At 45.4% G+C, this 21798-nt stretch overlaps 1 protein-coding gene across 4 annotated transcripts in view; it reads left to right on the top strand.

Annotated features, from left to right (window-relative positions):
* Positions 1 to 9006, top strand: part of COBL (cordon-bleu WH2 repeat protein) — a 296069-nt gene extending 287063 nt beyond the window's left edge. For 3 of the 4 annotated variants that reach the window (XM_086398048.1, XM_086398045.1, XM_086398047.1), the window contains one exon: positions 3063 to 4353. In XM_086398048.1, coding sequence (XP_086254174.1) covers positions 3063 to 3080 — 18 coding nt within the window. In that variant the 3' untranslated portion in view covers positions 3081 to 4353. Of the gene's footprint in view, positions 1 to 3062; positions 4354 to 8669 lie in introns of those variants that run through there. The other variant, XM_086398046.1, reaches the window with a different exon arrangement.
* The last annotated feature ends 12792 nt before the right edge of the window (positions 9007 to 21798 follow it).

The raw sequence follows: 21798 nt of genomic DNA, 5'->3' as shown, positions 1-21798 counted from the left end.
AAGGAGGTGGAGGGGCAAGACACAGGTGGGAGGTTAAGAGCTAGAACTACTGTGTATACAACAAACTGTAAGGGCCTGTTATGCCGCACAGAGAGAATACAGCTGATATCTCATGATGACTTTAAATGGAGTATAATCTATGAAAATACTGAATCATTATTTTATACATCGGAAACTAATATGATATTATAAATTAACTATACTTCAACTTAAAAAAAAAAGAATAAAAAAATAAAAGTGAATTTTAAAAAATAACCCCAATCCATCATCTTAACTCTGGTGATGTTTATACACATATATATCAAAATGTATCAAAGTTTACACTTTAAATGCTTGCATTTTAACATTTCATATATCAATCAATTTGTTAAAACAATAATAGTAAATATGCATTTTAAAAATCCCTCCCAAGGACCCAGCGCCACCTCCGCCTAGCTCTTTCCTCTCCTCCCCTTCACTGTAGCTTCTAGATGTCCTGACCATTCGTGCACCTGCACTTCCCCAGCATCCACTCCCTGACACTCCCACAACGGCCATCATCAAGGTCACAACGCTGCTGGCAGCCTCGGATGCAAGAATAGCGCCCTTTATCCTACAGGTTTTCAAAGGTCAGGAAACGGGATAAACACACTATTAACAGGACGCTGGCTGTGTTTTCCAGTAGCAGGCTCGATCCGTTTTTCTTCGCACCGACACACATACTGTTTTCTCTGTTGCTTGGATGTTCCGGCAAGCTCATTGTGCTGTTTCAGACTGACAAGTAAAACCTTTGTTTTGGAGTTAGAAGTGTCTCACCTCTGAAGTTGTCTAGAGCTTGAAGAAAAACCTATCAGAAACAAAACTAACATACTCTTTAAATAAGTTTCTTAGCCTTTCCCACCCTCGGTTCCCTGGATCTCATGGTGCTGTTTGCAGTAAACGTGTGCATCCTTGTCTGTACTCTCCCTGAGCAAGCGCCCTGCATGTTCCTCCCACCCCCCTGAACCATGCTGTGAGTCTTTTTTCTGCTGCTGCTTCCTTTCCCCAAAGCTGCACTCATTCCTGGAGTCAGTCCTGTGACCTCTCTCTGGCAGACCCTGCACCGTCCAGACGCCGCTGGCCCCAATTCTGTCTCCATCCCAAGCTGGCCTGGGTGTCAGACTACTTGACACCAACCGTGTGTGTTCCTTGGGCTCCATCCAAGTCAGCGGGGCCTGTCTCCTCCCTCCATGCCTGCAAATCCAGGTCTCATGCCATCTCGTCTCTCAGATGGTGTCAGGGTGCCTGCAGCAAAGGGGCTGCTGATGGATCTGGGAGGCGGGAGCCAGAAACACCCATGCAGCCGTGCAGTCAACCCGCCAGTGGCCGGTTCTCTGCTCAGATGAGCCTTCTGGGGATTGCTGCTGCTGCTACTAAGTCGTTTCAGTCGTGTCTCACTCTGTGAGACCCCATAGACAGCAGCCCACCAGGCTCCCGCATCCCTGGGATTCTCCAGGCAAGAACACTGGAGTGGGTTACCATTCCCTTCTCCAATGCATGAAAGTGAAAAGTGAAAGTGAAGTCACTCAGTTGTGTCCGACTCTTAGTGACCCCATGGACTTCAGCCCACCAGGCTCCTCCATCCTTGGGATTTTCCAGGCAAGAGTACTGGAGTGGGGTGCCATTTCCTTCTCCAGGGGATCTTCCTGACCCAGGGATTGAACCCAGGTCTCCCGCATTGCAGGCAGAGGCTTTAATCTCTGAGCCACCAGGGAAGCCCAGTTGAGCTGAAGCCTTATTGAGATGAGATTTGTGCAGGGCTGGAAATGGTGCCTAAAACACAGGAAGCACACTGGAAGCATTCTAGGTGGTGGTGGTTGTTACCATCATAAGAGATCTACTTGAGTCCTCACATGTTCGCTTTGATAACTTAGTGCAAAGTGGGGCCAGCACTGATCCTTTTAGAATGTACTGAATCCAGCAGAACCACGGTGAGAAATCCAGATCTCCTTTCACACCGTTTCAGGTGAATCTGTCACTTTCTTTAAAAATGCTGTTCACCTTGGCCTTCAGAGGCATGGAAATAGGTCCTTCAAGATCCTGCCATCACATTTTGTGCAACTGGGCATCCCACGAGGGTGCAGACCCGGACCCAGAGTGGCAGGGTGAACGGGTGGGTTTGCAGTCACTCACTGGGATCCCCTGCACTCACTGATGCCCGGCACGCCCTGTCTCCTGTGATGAGGTAGGGGTTGGTGCCCTGATCCCTGCCTGGAGCCGCAGCTCCAGCGTGAGAGACACGGCACCTGGGGGACCATGGTGGGCCATGTCACCCACAGCCAGTGGGGTGGGGGGGCGGGCGACTGGATTGGCTCCCCAGGACTTGGAGTGAGAGCGCCTTTTCCTTCCAGGTGGTCTGAACATTCTTAAAGAAGGAGTTTTCCTCATTTTCCAGCAAAAAAGGGGACTCCAGTACTCTTGCCTGGAAAATCCCATGGATGGAGGAGCCTGGTAGGCTGCAGTCCATGGGGTCGGTCGCTAAGAGTCGGACACGACTGAGCGACTTCACTTTCACTTTTCACTGTCGCATTGGAGAAGGAAATGGCAACCCACTCCAGTGTTCTTGCCTGGAGAATCCCAGGGACGGGGGAGCCTGGTGGGCTGCCGTCTGTGGGGTCCCACAGAGTTGGACACGACTGAAGGGACTTAGCAGCAGCAGCAGCAGCAACAGAGACACGCCCCAGGCAGAGAGACCAGCCCGGAAAAGGGAAAGACTACTGGGCGGGAGCTCCGGAAGGGCAGGGCTGGGGGCAGCGGATGATCCTAGGAGAAGCACAGGGACCTGCAGATCTGACCCTACAATTGCTCCAGTCGTTCTTTCCTGAAGGCAGGAGCCAGTCACTGAAATTACTCAGGCACGTCTGTGTTTCTAAGAGCTTTCTCCCTGGGGTTGTAAGTTGGACGGGTACTGTATAAACACTGGGGGCTGTTACGGGAGAGGACTATTTCCAGGAGGGACTGGTGCACAGCTCCTCAGCGCCCGGATGCTTGCCCTCTGCGCTCCGCTACATCCCTGAGTAACAGTAGGTCTTTCTTCACCGCAGGTGCCCTTGCTCGTGTGAGTCAGTGACAAGATGCAGTTGTGGCAGAAACCCCCCCCCCCCAAGGGACGCCCACAGCCACCACTGATGAGCGCCACGCCCAGGGGGCTTCAGGATTGGCCAGCTCCCCTGTCTCCAGGCCAAAACCCGCCTCTGACTTCCGCTCCAGCGTTGTGGTTAAAACGGATGGGGGTGCTGCTCTGCCACATGGCTTGTGCCAAGGATATGTATTTGCCTCTGAATGTTTAAAATTGCCAATAAACTATTCTTGTTGGCAGGTTAATGGGACTGTAAACGCTGGGCCATCACGCTTAATTACATTGATGGACAGAGTGGAAAGAATCATGCCTTAGGCCGATATTGGATCTTTGAGACTTTTATCACATGTAGATGGTTAAAACCATTTAGTTGTTGAAAATCTTTCTGAATTCTAGGGAAAGTATGTAAATGAAATAACCTGAATGTCATCTGCTACTTGATGCAAGAAGAAAGAGTTGAGAGGCTTTTTCAAATGTGACTTCACTGAGTAATGAAAGTATTATATTCTTATTATTCCTCCAACATTTGGGGTAAAAACCTCATGAAGGGCTGCAGACCGTGATCTGACCAAGTAAGCTATTAAAAGTCGACCACAGTCACCCGGAGTAACAATCAGGCAGGTCTGAGTTCTCCCGAGGTGGTGGTGACGCGTTCAGAAGGACACGCGTTCAGAAGGACTTTGTTGTGGACGGCATGCCCACGCGGTGTGCTGTCCCCCCGCAGGCTGTGATGTGCCGCAGGCCTCTCCCACGGAGGGCTGAGCACGGAGCCCAGAGGCTCCCCTGGGAGCCTCAGAAATCCTCCCCAGGGCAAGAAGGAGGAGACTGGGCGTCTGAAGGTCAATCCCATCAGATCACGATTGTGCTGGTGCTTCACATTGTGGGCGTGGTCTCCATGGTTTGCGCAGCAGACGGGTGGCTTGCCCAGAATCACAGCACAGGACACTCAGTCTCCGGTATTTATCACAGATTGTCGACTACGGCTGTAGAGAAAGCTCTTTAAGAGATTAATAGAAATCAAGAGGAATTCCTGAAATAAAATTTCTGTCTTAATGAAGCAACAAATATGGCGAGATCGTTTGTATGTTTCACAGTGATTTCAGATCAGGCATCTGGTAGGAAGGAACTGCTGTGTGTCCTCTGATGAAGGCCTCTCACCTTCCCTGGGCAGCGAGGGCCTCAGGCCATCACTCTTACATCACACTGTCTCCACTGTTGGTCTTCTAGTGCCACAAATAAAAGAAAGTGAAATTGTAGCTCTTGTGTGGATTTCATGACTCCACTGGGTACCCTATCCCAGAGTAGAAAGGAGTTGTTGCTGTTGTTCAGTCGCTCGGATGTGTCCGACTCTTTGCAACCCCACAGACTGCAATGCGCCAGTCTTTCCTGTCCTTCACCATCACCCAGAGCTTGCTCAAACTCATGTCCATTGAGTTGGTGACATCCTCTAGAAAGGAGAGATTCATTTATTCAATGAGTCAGCCCTCTTCTAGACTCTGGGTTACAGCAGATGCAAAATAGACAAGAATTCCTGCCTTCATGGTGTTTGTATCAGAGTGAAGGAGGCAGACCATAAATGAAATAAGTGAACAATATACCGAGTTCACTTAGATGATGTTAAGTGATTAGGAGAAAAACATTGAAAGGGATGAAGCATACGTAGAGTGATGAAGAAAGGCCTCTTGCTGCGGTGACATCTGAGTAAAAACCCGGAGAAAGAGAGAGAGCAAAGCATGGGTGGACACCTCACTGGCGGGAGAAAAGGCAGGTGCAGAGGCCCTAAGGCAGGGTTTGCTGCAGTGTTGGAGGAATGGGTGCAGAGGGGCACGATGTGGGGGTGGGGAAGTGGGGGATGTCATACAGTTTCCCCAGCTTCTTACTCCATGCCCCACTTCTCAGGGAAGCCGTGCTCCCTGGTAAACTGGGGGAGTAGCAGACATGAGGATGGCCAAAGCACACCCCAAGGACGGTAAAGGGGCCCCTGGGGTGCCCCCCAGTTCATACTGCCCACTTGATACTAAACTTATCCTTTGTTGCATCAGCTTACATTCAGTGCCCCATGAGGATGGCAGAAGTACACCCCAAGGACAGTAAAGGGGGTCCCTAGGTTGCACCCTCCAGTTCATGCTGCTCACCTGATGCTAAACTTATCCTTTGTTGCATCAGCTTACATTCGGTACCCATGCTGGGTTTGGGCTGTGGCACGGAGAATGGGACAGATGTCTGCGCTGTGCTTTTGCCTTCTTGAAGACGTTCCCAATTGTGCTTGGTGGTTCTCAGTGGGGGTGAGGGACCATTTTCCAGATGAAGAAACTGAGTCCAGGAAGATTAAGCCTGATGATAAAGAGGCCGCATCACATTATCTTCATTCTGCCCACAAGGCATCAGCCTGAGCGCAGGAGGCAGGTCTGAATGAGCTTCCCGGGCCCAGTTTACACCTGTGAGCCCAGCAAGTCACTAATCGTGTCTCGTCTTTCTCTGCCAAGGTCCCAGCTTAACCGGTGAACGTATCTCCGTCACTGTCAGCTCCAGAGCGCTCAGTGAGCACTCAGTGAGAGAAAGCACCTTAGGGGCAGTGAGACAGCCTAGGTGGCCTGTGTCCAGTCTGGCTTTCCCCATCTTTTCTCTGCCTTCTGCTGCAAGGAACTCAGAGGAAGGACCTGAGGGGCCACAATGGAAGCCCCCAGGGCTCCAGGAGGCTGAGAGGGTCTCAGAGGGGCCGACAGAAGGGCCTCCAGGGAAGCCTTCCCGCCCTCGGCTCTGGTCACAGCCTCGGGGGGCCCTGGAGTCGCCTGACTGCATCAGTGCTGAGAGTCCAGCTTTCCCCATCTTCCTGGATCCAGTTATTTCCTTGTTCCTGCTGCAGGCCCTCGGGGCAGAGAAGTGGCATTTCTGTTTCCAGATGTTTTGGGAACAGCTTCCTACTCACTAAGAAGCCCATTCTTAAAGGGGATTCAGGGCAGGCTGGGTGATCTGACTCCTGCCCAGGCTCCAGGGGAACCCCAGGGTGGACTGGGAGCCCAAGAGCATGGGCTCGATCTTGTGAGCGAATCTGAGTGGACCCTGCATTTCTGGACCTGGTCTCCTGCTCGGGCCCTCCCTCTGCCCTGCTCAGCCTTTAGGCAGTGAGACAGATCACCCCAGGGAGAAAATTCCAGAAGGACCTGCTTAGTCAGTCTAATGGGCAAATGCCCAGCCAAGCGGAGGATAGGAGCTTTCCAAGGAGGCAGCTCAGAGCAGCTGGAAAGAAGGGGCGGCCAGTGTGGGAGGGAGAAATTACTCTCGGGGGCAGGTCTGCGGGCAGAGGGGGTGGGTGGCCCAGCCCAGGCCTGAGGGCAGAAGACAAGCTGGTGCCATCGGGGGAATCAGAGATTGGCTGAGAAGGGACGGGAGAGGAGGGTGATGTCACCCTCTTCACTTCTTTGGAAAACTGTGAGCGGTAAGCGGGACTCAGAAAATGACAGATGCAGTTAGTTCCCTGGTGAGCAATGGCATGACTTCATCAAAACACTTCCTGGCATCAGGGATTAGCCCATGAGGGCTCCCACAGACAATGAGACCCAGAAAAGCTCAGAGAATGCAGGGAGAGGACCCTGTCTCTAGGAGTGACCTCTGGGAGTTCCTGGGTTCCACCAGTCTACTCTGAGATGGGGTTTCCTACGTGGGGGAATGCTGTCTCCACAGCCCTGGAGACTGTGGCTCTGAGTCATCTGTCACCAGAATGCTCTCCCATGGGAGACTCTGTTGGTGAAGATGAGAAGAGGGAGGGCCCTGGTGCAGGGTGAGAAAGGAGCCCAAGTGCCCAGCTACAGTGAGACTGGGCACAGAGAAATCTTCAGACCCATGGGACAAATTTATTACATGCCCCCTCATCCAGAGGAGGAAACTGGAGCATAGAAGAAATGTCATTTGCCAAGATGACACGGCAGGTGAGGCTCTGAGCAAGAGCCAAGGGTGTGTCCTGGGGACCAAGGCACTCCCCTGCTGCTCTCGGGGTCCCCAGGAGCCCATGGGCAACAGGACCAGGTGTGACCCCAAGAGGGCACAGCAGTGGACTCCCAGGTGGATTCCATCTGGAACATCTATCCAAGGACACAGATTTCCCAGACCATGGGCTCCTGGGGCGAACATGGCAGACGGTCCTGAGCTGGGAGGATTTATTTTGTCTTCTCCACTTCCTTGCTTTTATCACATTTTCATTCTTAAGCAAGTACTCATCTGATCATTTCAAAATTAGGCATGGATAGTTGCTGTCTGTGACCCTGAGGCTGCCTAGGGTGGGACACAGTTCTTGGCTGAGTCATATCCAAGTGCTCCTGATATCCCTGGTCCCTGGTTCCCATGATCTTATAGTTCTCCAGTTAGGACTCTGGACGCCAGTCTGGCTCCCAACCCTGGAGGCCAGTCTGGCTCCCAACCCTGGAGGCCACCCTCTGAGCATCTCCCAGCAACTTCCCCATAGCAGCTCAGCTGTCAGCCCACAGTGGGCTCCTGCCAGAGAAGGGCAACCTTTGTAGAAGGATTTATCCCGGCGGAACACTGCTGGGGCGTCGGTGCCAAATAGCGTTAGCGGTGGGAGCTGCACACCTGCCTACAGAGTGAACGACTCGTGTGCTTGCTGCCCTCACAGCTGCTCTCTCAGGATTAAGCAGCTCTGGCATCTGGCCTGGCCTTTTAGACATCGCTGTGCTCTCAGATCCAACCCACAGAACAGGTTCTGGTAAGAAGCATGTGACAGGATGGTTAGGATGTGACTCTGGAATCAGAAAGACTCAGATGTGAATCTTGGCTCTGTCACACTACCCCAGGCCACATGATGGGGACAAGCAGTTTGATCTCTGAGTTTCCTCATCTACAGCATCAGCAAAAGTAGTTTTGAGAACTAATGGGGATATATGTGTACGCCAAGCTCGAAGCTTGACACACAGGAAGCCCTCAGCAAAAGCTAACTATTACAGTAGTGATGATTTTCCTTGCTAATATGACAGCTCATGTATTAGTGTTAACAGTTTTTTGATGGAGTCTTCAGGATTTTTCTATGTATAGTACCATGTCATCTGCAAACAGTGAATTTTACTTCTTTGCCAATTTAGATCCCTTTCACTTCTTTTTCTTCTCTGATTATTCTGCTAGGACTTTCAAAACTGTGTTGTTTAAAACTGGTGAGAGTGGGCATCCTTGTCTTGTTTCTGATCTTAGAGGAAATGCTTTCAACTTTTCATTGTTGAGTATGATGTTGGCTGGCTATGGGTTTGTCATATATGACCTTTATTATGATGTATGTTCCCTCTATACTCACTTTGTTGAGAGTTTTTTTTTAATCAAAAATGAATGTTGAATTTTGTCAAAAGTATTTTCTGCATCTATTAACACAATCATAATATTTTTATTCTTCCTTTGTTAATGTGATATGTCACATTGACTGATTGGCAGATTTTGAACTGTCCTTGCATCCACAGGATAAGACCCAATTGATCATGGTGTATATTAATTTTGTTAATGTCTTGTTGAGGGTTTTTGCATCTGTGTTCATCAGGGATGTTGGCCTATAATTTTTTTTTTTTTTTTGCAGCATTCCTGTCTGATCCTCGCCAAGGTCTGAAGGGAGTGTGATCTGAAAAGACGAGCGCCATGCATTCTAGTCTCTGGCTGTGTCATACATGGCTATGTGGCATCAAGCAAGTCGCCCGTTCTCTGTGATCTGCAGTCTCTCTGTAAAGGGAAGGACCTGGAGTAAGTGATTTATGGACAGCTGGAGTTCTGGAATGATGCTTCTCATGTAAAAATACCTCTGTTGCTTTTGTCAGCCAGTGTCCCAGAAAACAAGAAGTCTCACTCAAATGAATGATTTATGGAAATTTTAGTGCAAAGATTATTAACCAAGTAAAGGCACGGTTTAAGGAAAGTAATAAGCCCAGGGCCAGCAACGAGATGAATCCTTACCATTCCTCAGTTTCTGAGGACAAGGGAAGGAGCAGCTACCACAGGCTGGCAAGAGTTCTAGATGTCACTGAGGGTGATGGGCAGGAGATGTGACCTTGGAGAGAGAACACAGCTCCTGCCAAACCATGCCTGGACTCTCTCTTCTGTGCTCCTGTCTATCGAGTGCATCCCACAGTCCAAATCCAACCAGGACTCTCAGGCAAGGGAACTTGTCGATGCAATCCATGCCTACTCAGCCTCCAGGAGTGGAGAATAAGGTGGGGGGGTCGGAGGGGGAAAAGTTCTGGAAAGGCACACAGAATATTCACCCCAATTCCTAATGAGGAAAAGGCAAAGAAAACAGAACCTGAGTACATCATCAAAACAGTGGTGTTTTAAAGAAGATGTGGCTTTGAATTAACACCAATGAATATCTGAGTTCAGCTGGAATCTGTAGTTCTTCCAAGTGAAACAGGGTTTAATCTTTCTCTGTACCAGTTGGAAGTTTGCCACCTCCTTTTTCCTCTTACGTTATTATTGAAGAGGAAATGTGTCTTCATTTCTCTCATTTACCAAAAGTTAAAGTAACCATTCATTCATTTCCCTTCCTAAATAATGCAGGTGGCCAAGAAGTCCAGAGCTGCTCCAAGTTTATCTTGCAATTAATAAGCTTGTGAAGATAAAAAGATAGAGTCTCCTGTGTTAATCAATGTTTCAGCAAGCTACTTTATTCTCATCTCTTAAGGGCTTGAAATGAGCCAACTCTATGTAAAAAAGAACTGCTTAAGAAAGTAGACAATATTGATGGTTTTCAGATTTCTTACAAAGTATAGTGATTCACTGAGAATGTGAAATGTCCAGGGACCCAAGTGGGATAAGCTGGAAGGTGCCAGCAGCATGAGCTAGGCACCAACAATTTCCAATTAGTAATTGCATGGCCATGAGACAAATACATCAGCTTTAGAACTGCCAGGATATTTAGAGACTGAGGAGGGAAGAGAACATGTCTTGAGCAGGATCAGACGTGAATGAGCATGAATAGGCTGTGCCCTTCCTCCTCCTCAAGCTGAACAAGCACCCAAGGCCATTATATGCTGAGCACTGGGCTACATGCTGGAGAACCAGTAATGTCAGGGCCATGGTTCCTCCCGAGAGGGGCTCTACCTTGGGGGGAGATGGAAGACAAGGGGAAGGATATATTTCAATGAGTGCAAGCAGAGCTGTGGATGCTTGGAATGTCAGTTCCAAACCACAGCCAGAATGCCAAGAAAACTTCCTGGAGGAGGTGACATCTGCACTGATAGCCAAAGAATTAGGAGTCATTCTAGACAGAGGAATTGTGCAGTCACACCAGAGCAAAGCAGAGCAACATATAGTTTCAGAAAACAAGGCTTCCGAATTGAATGCTTTGCCACTTTCTAAGCCACAAGTGTGGACTTCATCCTAAAGACCAAGGGGAGTCACTGAAGGGTCTTTAAGGAGGGAGTGGCAAGACTGATTTACAAGCATCACTCTGACTACAGGATGGTTGATGAAGCCAGGGAGGAGGAAGTGAACGCAGTTAGGAAGTGAACACTCGCAACCCAAGCCAGCAAGGAGAGAGGGCAGCAGCTAAGGAAGGTCTCCTGGCTACCCAAAAGACCAAGCAGAGTTCCAGAAAGTGTCAGAAGCTGAAAATAGGCAAATGCTTGCCAAGACACCCCATACCTGACTCGGAAATTACTTATATCAGCACCACCGATGTGCTGAACAGCAGGTGATAAACTGAGGACTCACACGATTTCCCGTCATTCACAAGAAATCAACACAGCACAGTGATAGGTTGCATTGTGCCTTCTCTTAGTGCAGGGATTTTAACTGTAATAATAAGAGAACTTTTTCTGCGTTCCCAGTGTACCAAAGGTAACTAGGAATGGGCACCAGGCAGTGTAACTCCTTGTGTTACCTTTACCACCCGCCCGTCACATAAGCCAGAAACCCAAGGGGCATCCATCCTCTCCCGCATCCCCAGAGCCAATGCTTTGCTCTGCTTCTTTAAAACCAAGAATACCTTTGTCCTGTCCATTTTTTTTCTCTTCCACTGCCAGCTCTCTAAACATCCATTTGCAATTGGCTATGTTTCTGAGTTTCTTCTTCTGTTTTCTTGTCTGTCTACCCATGCATGAATAACACAGTTTTCATTATCTTACTAATGACACAGTTTTCAGTCTTACTAATTATTATTATGCTTTAATACATGAAACGGTTAGCCCTCCAAAATTGCTCTTTACTTAATATCATTTATTTAGATCTTCATGCTACATCATTTAGTCTTCCAAATCAAATTTAAAACCAACTTGCTTAACCTCAGAAAAAAAATCTGGTATTTTATTGAGATATCAATAAATTATAAATTAAATTTGAGAAAGTCAACACAATGCACATACAATGATATTTATTTGTCCAACTTTGTTTTAGTTTTCCTCATGTCGGTTTTGACTTTTTGGGTAGGTTTCAATTTAGTTCAGTCGCTTAGTCATGTCTGACTCTGTGAGACCCCATGGACTACAGCACACCAGGCTTCCCTGTCCATCACCAACTCCCAGAGCTTACTCTAACTCATGTCCATAGAGTTGGTGATGCCATCCAGCCATCTCATCCTCTGTCATCCCCTTCTCCTCCTGCCTTCAATATTTCCCAACATCAAGGTCTTTTCAAATGAGTCAACCCTTCGCATGAGGTGGCCAAAGTATTGGAGTTTCAGCTACAACGTCAGTCCTTCCAATGAACACACAGGACTGATCTCCTTTAGGATGGACTGGTTGGATCTCCTTGCAGTCCAAGGGACTCTGAAGAGTCTTCTCCAACACCACAGTTCAAAAGCATCAATTCTTCAGTGCTCAGCTTTCTTTATAGTCCAACTCTCACATCCATACGTGACTACCAGAAAAACCATAGCTTTGACTAGGCAAACCTTTGTCAGCAAAGTAATGTCTCTGTTTTTTAATATGCTGTCTAGGTTGGTCATAGCTTTTCTTCCAAGGAGCAAGCATTTTTTAATTTCATGGCCGTGGTCAGCATTGAATAAGTTTATTCCTAGCTAGTGTATTACATTTCTGATGTTATAACTGCATATATTTTCTCTTTCATCATGTCTGCTAAAAGAGTAGTTTGTATATGTGAGGATTATTGATCCTATCATAGAAATCTTTCTATTTTGTGTAGTAGCATTTACCATCAATCATTTTGGTTTTGCAGACATACATGTCACTCATAAGTCCCCTTCCAATGTTGTGCTTCTAACTGAATTGCTTTAGTGCCTCCAGTTCAATGTTAAATAATAGTAGAGATAGTGGGCATCCTTGCCTTTCTTGGTGGAAATGCCTCTAAAGTTCCCCCATGAAATAATAAACTGCCTTTTTGAAAAAGCTGAAGTATAGTGTTGTGCCAATCTCTGATGTATAACAAAGTGACTCGGTTATATAATATATACATCCTTTTTTATATTCTTTTCCATTATAGTTTGTCCCAGGAGATTGGATATAATTCCCTCTGCTATACAGTAGGATCTTGTTGTCTATCCACCATACATATAATAGTTTGTATCTACCAACCCCAAATTCCTAGTCCATCCTTCCTCCTCTACTCTCGCCCTTAGCAACCACATCTGTTCTCTACATCTATAGAAAGAAACACTCTTTCTGTTTTGTAGATAGGTCATTTTGTGTCATATATTAGATTCCACATATAAGTGATATATGGCATTTGTCTTTCTCTTCCTGACTTACTTCACGTGGTATGATCATCTCTAGGCCCATCCGTGTTGCTGCAAATAGCATTATCTCATTCTTTCTGTGGCTGCGTAGTCTTGCATTGTATATAGGTAAGCACATCTTCACGCACCCATCTGTTGAGGGGCATTTAGGCCACTCCCATGTCTTGGCTGCTGTGAATTTTGCTGCTGTGAACACAGGTGCGCGTGAGTCTCTGAGTCACAAGTCTGTCTGATGTCCGTCCGGGAGTGGGATGGCAGGATCACATGGTAGCTCTAGTTTTCATTTTCTGAGGAAACTCCGTACTGTTCTCCTTGGTGGCAGCACCAATTTACATTCCCTTCAACGGTGCAGGAGGGCTCCCTGTTCTCTACACCCTCTCCAGCATTTATTATCTGTAGACTTTTTAACTATGGCCATTGAGACCAGCGTGAGGTGGTACCTTGTAGTTTTGATTTTCATTTCTCTAATTATTAGTGATGTTGAGCATCTTTTCACATGCCTACTTGCCATTTGTATGAAAGAAGCTGCCTTTTGATATGAGTTATTGTTCTGTCTTAAGTCACAAATGGGTATTGAATTGTGTTAAATGCCTTTTTGGCATCTATCACGATAATAGGATTTTTCTCTTTAACAATATTAATATACTGAGTTATATTAATAGGGTCCCTGGTATTGAATCACTTTTGCATTTCTGAAATATGTACCATTTGGTCACAGTGAATTCATATTTACATGAGCTATTGGATTCTATTTACTGTTACTTTATTTGATATTTTTGCATTGAAATTCACATGTGAGATTAGGTTGTAATTTCTTTTTCATATTTATTTGTCCAGGTTTGGTATCCATATCATCCTTGCTTCATGTCCTTCCTGCTTAACACTCTGGAATAATTTGGGTAGCACTGCAATTATCTGATTTTTAATGATTTTGCAGAATTTTCCTAAGAAACCTCTGGTCGTTGTACTTAAAGAAGAATTTTTTCTTCTTTAAGGAAAAATTTTCACTACTTTCTCTTTTTCTTCTATGGAAATTGGTCTGATTATCCTATATCAGCTTTGGTATTATATTTCCTAAAAGGTTACCCGTTTTATTTAAGTTGTCAAACTTACTTGCAGAAGCTTCTGATTAAATGTGTGATTTCTATTTCCTCTCTTTTGATAACAATTTTCTTGTTGTCACCTTTTATTTTGTGTGCTTGTGCTTTTTCTCCTTCTTCGTTTATTTTATTAAGCTGGCTAGGACTTGTCAATTTTGTTGCTATTCTTTTCAAAGGACAAGCTTTATATTTTTCTCATTAAATTCTGCTGTGGACCTTATTTCCAGATCTTTAATTTCTGCTTTACTGTCATTGATCGCTTCTTTATTTCCATTTACTTTGTTGTTCTTTCTAGTTTTTTCAATTAGCCAAGTATTCCTGCATTTTCTTTTTCATTTTCTTTGTAAAGAGTATTTACTGCTATAAATTTTAGACACTGATGTGTTTCTATTATTGTGCTTTTCTAGAAATTCTGAAACTTAGTTTATTATTTCTCCTTTGAGCCAAGAACTGTTTGATAGCCAATGGCTGCTTAGTGAAATGACCCCTGGCAGGAAGAAAACAAGTACATGAGTCTTGTAGTTGCCCTGGCTTACTGCCTTGATCTGGTTTCTAAATTGTGGGAGGACTTTTACAACTGTGTTGTTTATTTTTATGTTATTGTATTATGGTCATAAGTCCCATTCATATTACTTTATTTTGGGGAGCTACTGAAGATGTTTTTGCATGTCCTAAAATATGGTCAGTTTTTAAGTTCTACTCGTACTTGACAAGAGGGTGTATTCCCTGAGGTTTGATTTTATAGCCCTATGTGTCTCTCTAAAACTTAACCTCTGAGTTTGCTGCCTCGGCAGTTTATGTTCTTATTAACTGTTTGTCTGCTTGACCTGTCTTCAACTGAGAAAAACTTTCCTGTTATGAATGCATTGTGGTCTCTTTCTCCTCTGGTTTCTGCTTCATAAAAGTTACTGCTCTGATGTCGAGTGTATTCATAACTGTTCCACCTTCTTTACAGATTTTAATCATCGCATTAGTGATGTTAAATTGGTTGTGTTTTAGTTTGTTTGGGGAGCCTGGATTCTCCCTTTTCTCTCTCTCTTTTTGTAATGCTTTGATGAATGAGAGTATTTATTTATTTTCGGCTACACCATACGGTATGTGGAATCTTGATTCTCCAACCAAGGATTGAACCCATGCATTGGAAGCAGAGTCTCAACCACTGGATTACCAGGGAAGCACTAATTCTGCCTTTTCTGATTGCCTCTTCATTTGGGGTCCCTTGCAGTAAATTCTGAGATAAGGGTTCAGGTGTAAGTGTTCTATTTGAGTGAAGAAAACTCATGGAGGTGGGAAGGGTGTCAGGGGTGGGTGGACAGCCCATGAGTCATGGTTAGAGCCCTTTAGTGTCCTGCCTCCACAGCTTTATTCCCCTTGGCAGCCCCAGTTGTTAGTGCCTCAGGGTTATCCCCTCCAAGTAAAGAGGATGCTGGCAAATACATACACCAATTCCCATCATTGATCGATTGAGGACACATCCCAGAGGGTGTTAATCCTCCAGCACTCTGGTCTGCCACAAGAGGAGCGAAAACTCTGAATCCAAAGAAAGCCACCGTGCAAAGAAATGATGCACCAGCAGCTGAAATTGTGGCTGGTGAGCAGTGATGTGGAAAGGCTGAGAGATGGGACGAGGACCCAGCATGGCTACTCCCACCATCAAGACCCTAAGTCCTGCTTTCTTGCTATTTGTATTGACTTGGCATATCTTTGTCTGTAACCTTGATTTTGAACTTTCTGAATCTCTTTAATTCAACTTATGTCTAATAAATAGCAGAGAGTTGAATTTTGCTCTGTTAGTCCAGCCAATAATCTTTTGCTGTTATTGTGTGAGTTAAACCTAGGTATCTTTACTAATTTAACCAAAATGCCTAGCCCATTATATCACTTACATTATATTTCAATGTGTAAGTGTTTTACATGTAGTCAAAATGAAGCTATAGGAAATAGATCCCTAGCTCAGTCAGTAAAGAATCCACCTGCAATGCAGGAGACCTGGGTTCAATTCTTGGGTTGGGAAGATCCTCTGCAGAAGGAAATGACAACCCACTCCAATATTTTTGCCTGGGAAGTTCCATGGAGAGAAGAGCCTGGCAGGCTACAGTCCATGGGGTCACAAGAGTCGGACATGACTGAGCAACTAAACCACCACCACCATAGGAAATAGATTTACCCTCATGCTGCTGCTGCTGCTAAGTCGCTTCAGTCATGTCCGACTCTGTGTGACCCCATAGACGACAGCCCACCAGGCTCCCCGTCCCTGGGATTCTCCAGACAAGAACACTGGAGTGGGTTGCCATTTCCTTCTCCAATGCTAGAAACAACCAAAAAACAGAACAGAACATCAGGTAATCAGGTGAGCCATCACAGAAAGAAAACAAAGAGGTAAGCCCTGCACCAGATGGGCTTCTGGTTTTAGAAGGGTTTCCAGGGCAGGGTACGTGAGTGGGGCCCAGGCAGAACCTGTATCTCCTTGAGCAGAGCAGATACAGCAGGAGTCAAGGAAAGCACGGCAGTGAGAGTTCACAGAAAGGGGCTTGGGGAGGGAGGCTGCAGAGGTGGAGTGCCAGATTCTGAAGAGCATCCCCCTTGGATATTAACTGAGTGCTGATCAATGAATGTATGTAATGAGTTACCAGAGGCAGAAGCACAAACCATCCCGAAAGACTGGAGGGAGCCATAGCCGACACTCACTCAAGGTTGGGAATGGGACCCATTCCATCGCAGACTAGACCTCCTGTCTCACGAGACACTGCACCGAGTACACAGAAGGACCTTGGTTCATCATTCCTCTAGGAATGTCAAACAAATTCACTTGAAATGGATCACCAAGCCAAAGTAAGATTCTGATGGTAACATTCGTGTAGCAAACAGCTTAGATGCTGTTAAAAAACACAATTAACTGAGTAAATCTTAAAGATCCAACTGGCTTTATTCAATGATTCATGAGTTAGGCTGACACTTGGAGTTCTGAGGCCCTGTACAGAATGAAAGCTGCTGACAGGCAGAAGGCAGCATGACAAAGAAGTGACTAGCAGAGAGTAGATCCTCTGTGGCAAGATCACCTTCCCCTAGGGGACCTCAAGGGTCTAGCAGGCAGATAACCTCACCTGTGATGACCAAGTGATTCCAGACAGGGTGCTTTAAGATTCCACTCCTGGGAGAAGCTGAACCTGTAATTAATTCAGTTATTAAGTCTTAGTTTGGTGATGTTTGCTTAGCACAAGTGACTCCATTTGGAACCTGTTGTCTCTTTCTAAACAACCCCCCCTTTTGATGAAACTTTCAGCTTAACTGAGAAATGTGATAAAAATTTTTTTAATTTATTTATTTTAATTGGAGGCTAATTACTTTACAAAATTGTAGTGGTTTTGCCATACATTGACATGAATCAGCCATGGGTGTACATATGTTCCCCATCCCGAACCCAGCTCCAACCTTCCTCCCCATCCCATCCCTCAGGGTCATCCCAGTGCACCAGCCCTGAGCACCCTGTCTTATGCATTGAACCTGGACTGACGATCTATTTCACATATTGTAATATACATGTTTAAATGCTATTTTCTCAAATCATCCCACCCTCACCTTCTCCCACAGAGTCCAAAAGACTGTTCTATACATCTGTGTCTCTTTTGCTGTCTCACAGATAGGGTCATCGTTACCATCTTTCTAAATCCCATATATATGCGTTAGTATACAGTATCACTGTTTTTTGTTCTGACTTACTTCACTCTGTATAATAGGCTCCAGTTTCATCCACCTCATTAGAACTGATTCAAATGTATTCTTTTTAAGGGCTGAGTAATGTGGAAAATTCTTCAAGAGATGGGAATACCAGACCACCTGATCTGCCTCTTGAGAAATTTGTATGCAGGTCAGGAAGCAACAGTTAGAACTGGACATGGAACAACAGACTGGTTCCAAATAGGAAAAGGAGTTCGTCAAGGTTGTATATTGTCACCCTATTTATTTAACTTCTATGCAGAGTACATCATGAAAAACGCTGGACTGGAAGAAACACAAGCTGGAATCAAGATTGCCGGGAGAAATATCAATAACCTCAGATATGCAGATGACACCACCCTTATGGCAGAAAGTGAAGAGGAACTCAAAAGCCTCTTGATGAGAGTGAAAAAGTTGGCTTAAAACTCAACATTCAGAAAATGAAGATCATGGCATCCGGTCCTACAACTTCATGGGAAATAGATGGGGAAACAGTGGAAACAGTGTCAGACTTTATTTTTCTGGGCTCCAAAATCACTACAGATGGTGACAGCAGCCATGATATTAAAAGACGCTTACTCCTTGGAAGGAAAGTTATGACCAACCTAGGTAGCATATTCAAAAGCAGAGACATTACTTTGCCAATAAAGGTTCGTCTAGTCAAGGCTATGGTTTTTCCTGTGGTCATGTATGGATGTGAGAGTTTGACTGTGAAGAAGGCTGAGCACCAAAGAATTGATGCTTTTGAACTGTGGTGTTGGAGAAGACTGTTGAGAGTCCCTTGGACTGCAAAGAGATCCAACCAGTCCATTCTGAAGGAGATCAGCCCTGGGATTTCTTTGGAAGGAATGATGCTAAAGCTGAAACTCCAGTACTTTGGCCACCTCATGCGAAGAGTTGACTTATTGGAAAAGACTCTGATGCTGGGAGGGATTGGGGGCAGGAGGAGAAGGGGACGGCAGAGGATGAGATGGCTGGATGGCGTCACTGACTGGATGGATGTGAGTCAGAGTGAACTCCGGGAGTTTGTGATGGACAGGGAGGCCTGACCTGCTGCGATTCATGGGGTCGCAAAGAGTTGGACACGACTGAGCGACTGATCTGATCTGAATATTCCATTGTGTATATGTACCACAGCTTTCTTATCCATTCATCTGCCGATGGACATCTAGGTTGCTTCCATGTCCTGGCTATTATAAACAGTGCCGCAATGAACATTGGAGTACATGTGTCTCTTTCAATTCTGGTTTCCTCGGTGTGTATGCCCAGCAGTGGGATTGCTGGGTCATAAGGCAGTTCTATTTCCAGTTTTTTAAGGAATCTCCACACTGTTCTCCATAGTGGCTGTACTAGTTTGCATTCCCACCAACAGTGTAAGAGGGTTCCCTTTTATCCACACCCTCTCCAGCATTTATTGCTTGTAGACTTTTGGATAGCAGCCATTCTGACTGACATGAGATGGTACCTCATTGTGGTTTTGATTTGCATTTCTCTGATAATGAGTGATGTTGAGCATCTTTTCATGTGTTTGTTAGCCATCTATATGTCTTATTTGGAGAAATGTCTGTTTAGTTATTTGGCCCATTTTATGATTGGGTCATTTATTTTTCTAGAATTGAGCTGCAGGAGTTGCTTGTATATTTTTGAGATTAATTCTTTGTTAGTTGCTTCATTTGCTATTATTTTCTCCCATTCTGAAGGCTGTCTTTTCATCTTGCCTACAGTTTCCTTCGTCATACAAAAGCTTTTAAGTTTAATTAGGTCCCATTTGTTTATTTTTGCTTTTATTTCTATTACTCTGGGAGGTGGGTCATAGAGGATCCTGCTGTGATTTATGTCAGATAGTGTTTTGCCTATGTTTCCCTCTAGGAATTTTATAGTTTCTGTCTTACATTTATGAGTTTATTTTTGTGTATGATGTTAGAAAGTGTTCTAGTTTCATTCTTTTACAAGTGGTCGACCAGTTTTCCCAGCACCACTTGTTAAAGAGATTGTCTTTTCTTCATTGTATATTCTTGCCTCTTTTGTCAAACATAATGTGTCCTAGGTGTGTGGATTTATCTCTGGGCTTTCTATTTTGTTCCATTGATCTATATTTCTGTCTTTGTGCCAGTACCATACTGTCTTGATGACTGTGGCTTTGTGCCTGAAGTCAAGCAGGCCGATTCCTCCAGTTCCATTCTTCTTTAGATTGCTTTGGCTATTCGAGGTTTTTTGTATTTCCATATGAATTGTGAAATTATTTGTTCCAGTTCTCTGAAAAATACCATTGGTAGCTTGATAGGGATTGCATTGACATCAGTGTCACCTCCAGATTTTCTTCTGAAGTTTTTACAGGTTTTGCTGATCCTTGTGTGGGGGTTACAGGTCATGACTGATTTCTTGCTGAGTCACTGTGGTTTTCATAGGTCTCAAATTCAGATTTACACTTTTTTTTAAAAAATTGGTCATTCTGTTCATTCATTTTCTGATGTTCCAGCCTTAGGGAGGTTATTTATTTGGTGGTTGATAGCTACAACACAGCATTTGAAGCTTTTGAGAGAATACAGTGCACCAGAGAGACTACTGTGATTATTATAAGTAAGATAATGTCCGCGGTGTAGTTTGGAGCCATGGCCCTAAAACAAAAGTGAGTCAAATCACATAGGTCAAAGAAAGGCCCACCAAAGGATGCTCTTTCTTCAGCCAAGTAGCTTGTTCAGTGGTCTTATGTAGCTGAGTTTCAACTTCCCCAGAAGTATCAATCCAAGTGCAGCAGGTGGTAACTGGCCACAGCACAGACACCTCCTTCTTCAGTTAAAAGATAACAGGGACTGTCCTTTGACCAGAACAGTCTTGGCAGGGAGTAAAGAATCTTTATTGGCAGATTCTGCAGTATCTTCAAGAGTTAAGGAGAGGTTCTTGATCCTACTCCCAGCACTGACCCTGAACCAGGGAGGTGAGGACCTGCCAGAGGAAGCAAACTCTGAACCATGAAGACCCCTGAGTAGGTCCTGTCTGATCGAGCAATGTAAATCCAGGAGAGCTGACCAATGAGGCATCTCACCTTGAGAGTGGACAGTTAGGGGTGCAGTCATGGCCCGGTCAGGTAGCAACAACTAGGCACTCATAGGCCTCATGGGGAATGAAAACCACCACAGACAAAAACAAATCCTGTCTGGGCACAAACTGCTTGCAACCTTGTCTGATGATTGCAAGTGAAAGGGACAGCGGTAATTCCAAGTGACAGTTGCAAGGAATCGGGTCAGGCTGGTATGATTTTCCCAGCGAAAGGGATGCCTCCATCACAGAAGACTGTGGAAGGTATACCCCAAGTGGAAAACACATTTTCTAACAATTTCTTTGCCACTGTGAGAGCCTCAGCCTTGCAGCAGGGGAAGACTGCAACTGATCTGGAAGACGTACACACAACAAGAACACACTGACAGCCGTTCCTGAGTGGCACTTGAATGAATCCAGCTGCAGGTGCCGTCGGGTCCAGAGGGAGGAGGTCTGAGCCCTCTGGGGACAAAAATAGATTTTCCAGGATTATGGAGCTGACAGGTCAGGTATCAGTGGTAAATTACTTTTGCAATGTTATAGAAGCCCCCCCACCAATGTTTATTCATAATTTGAGTCATCTTAACTGTACCATTCCCTTCACGGATCACAGCCTTGTCAGGGCGAAGGGGCTTGCATAACCCAATTAAGCTATGAGCCATGCCATGCAGGGCCACCCAAAACAGACAGGTTATAGTGAAGAGTTCTAACAAAATGTGGTCCACTGGAGAAGGAGATAACAAACCACTCCAGTATCCTTGCCACCAGAACCCCATGAACAATATGAAAAGGCAAAAAAAAAAAAAAAAGTGACACTGGAATAAGAGCCCCCAGGTCAGAAAGTGTCCGGTATGCTACTGGGGAAAAGCAGGGAGCAATTACTAACAGCTCCAGAAAGAATGCAGAGGCTGGGCCAGAGTGGAAGGGACACTTGGTTATGGCTGTCTGCTGGTAAGAGTAAAGCCTGAGGCTGTATGGACAATATTTCACAGGGACCTCAAATGTCAGGTCCATGAGTCAAGGTAAATTGGATGTAGTCAAGCAGATGGCAAGAGTAAACATCGACATCTTAGAAATCAGTGAACTAAAATGGATGGGAATGGGCAATTTTAATTCAGATGACCATTATATCTACTACTGTGAGCAAGGAGCCCTTAGAAGAAATGGAG

This window comes from Bos grunniens, chromosome 4 (genome assembly GCF_055505025.1).
Source record: "Bos grunniens cultivar Pamir isolate PY7600 chromosome 4, Bosgru_T2T1.0, whole genome shotgun sequence".
Classification (NCBI taxonomy): domain Eukaryota; kingdom Metazoa; phylum Chordata; class Mammalia; order Artiodactyla; family Bovidae; genus Bos; species Bos grunniens.
Note: the sequence above shows the minus strand (reverse complement) of the source record. Positions and strands in the feature narration are given on the sequence as shown.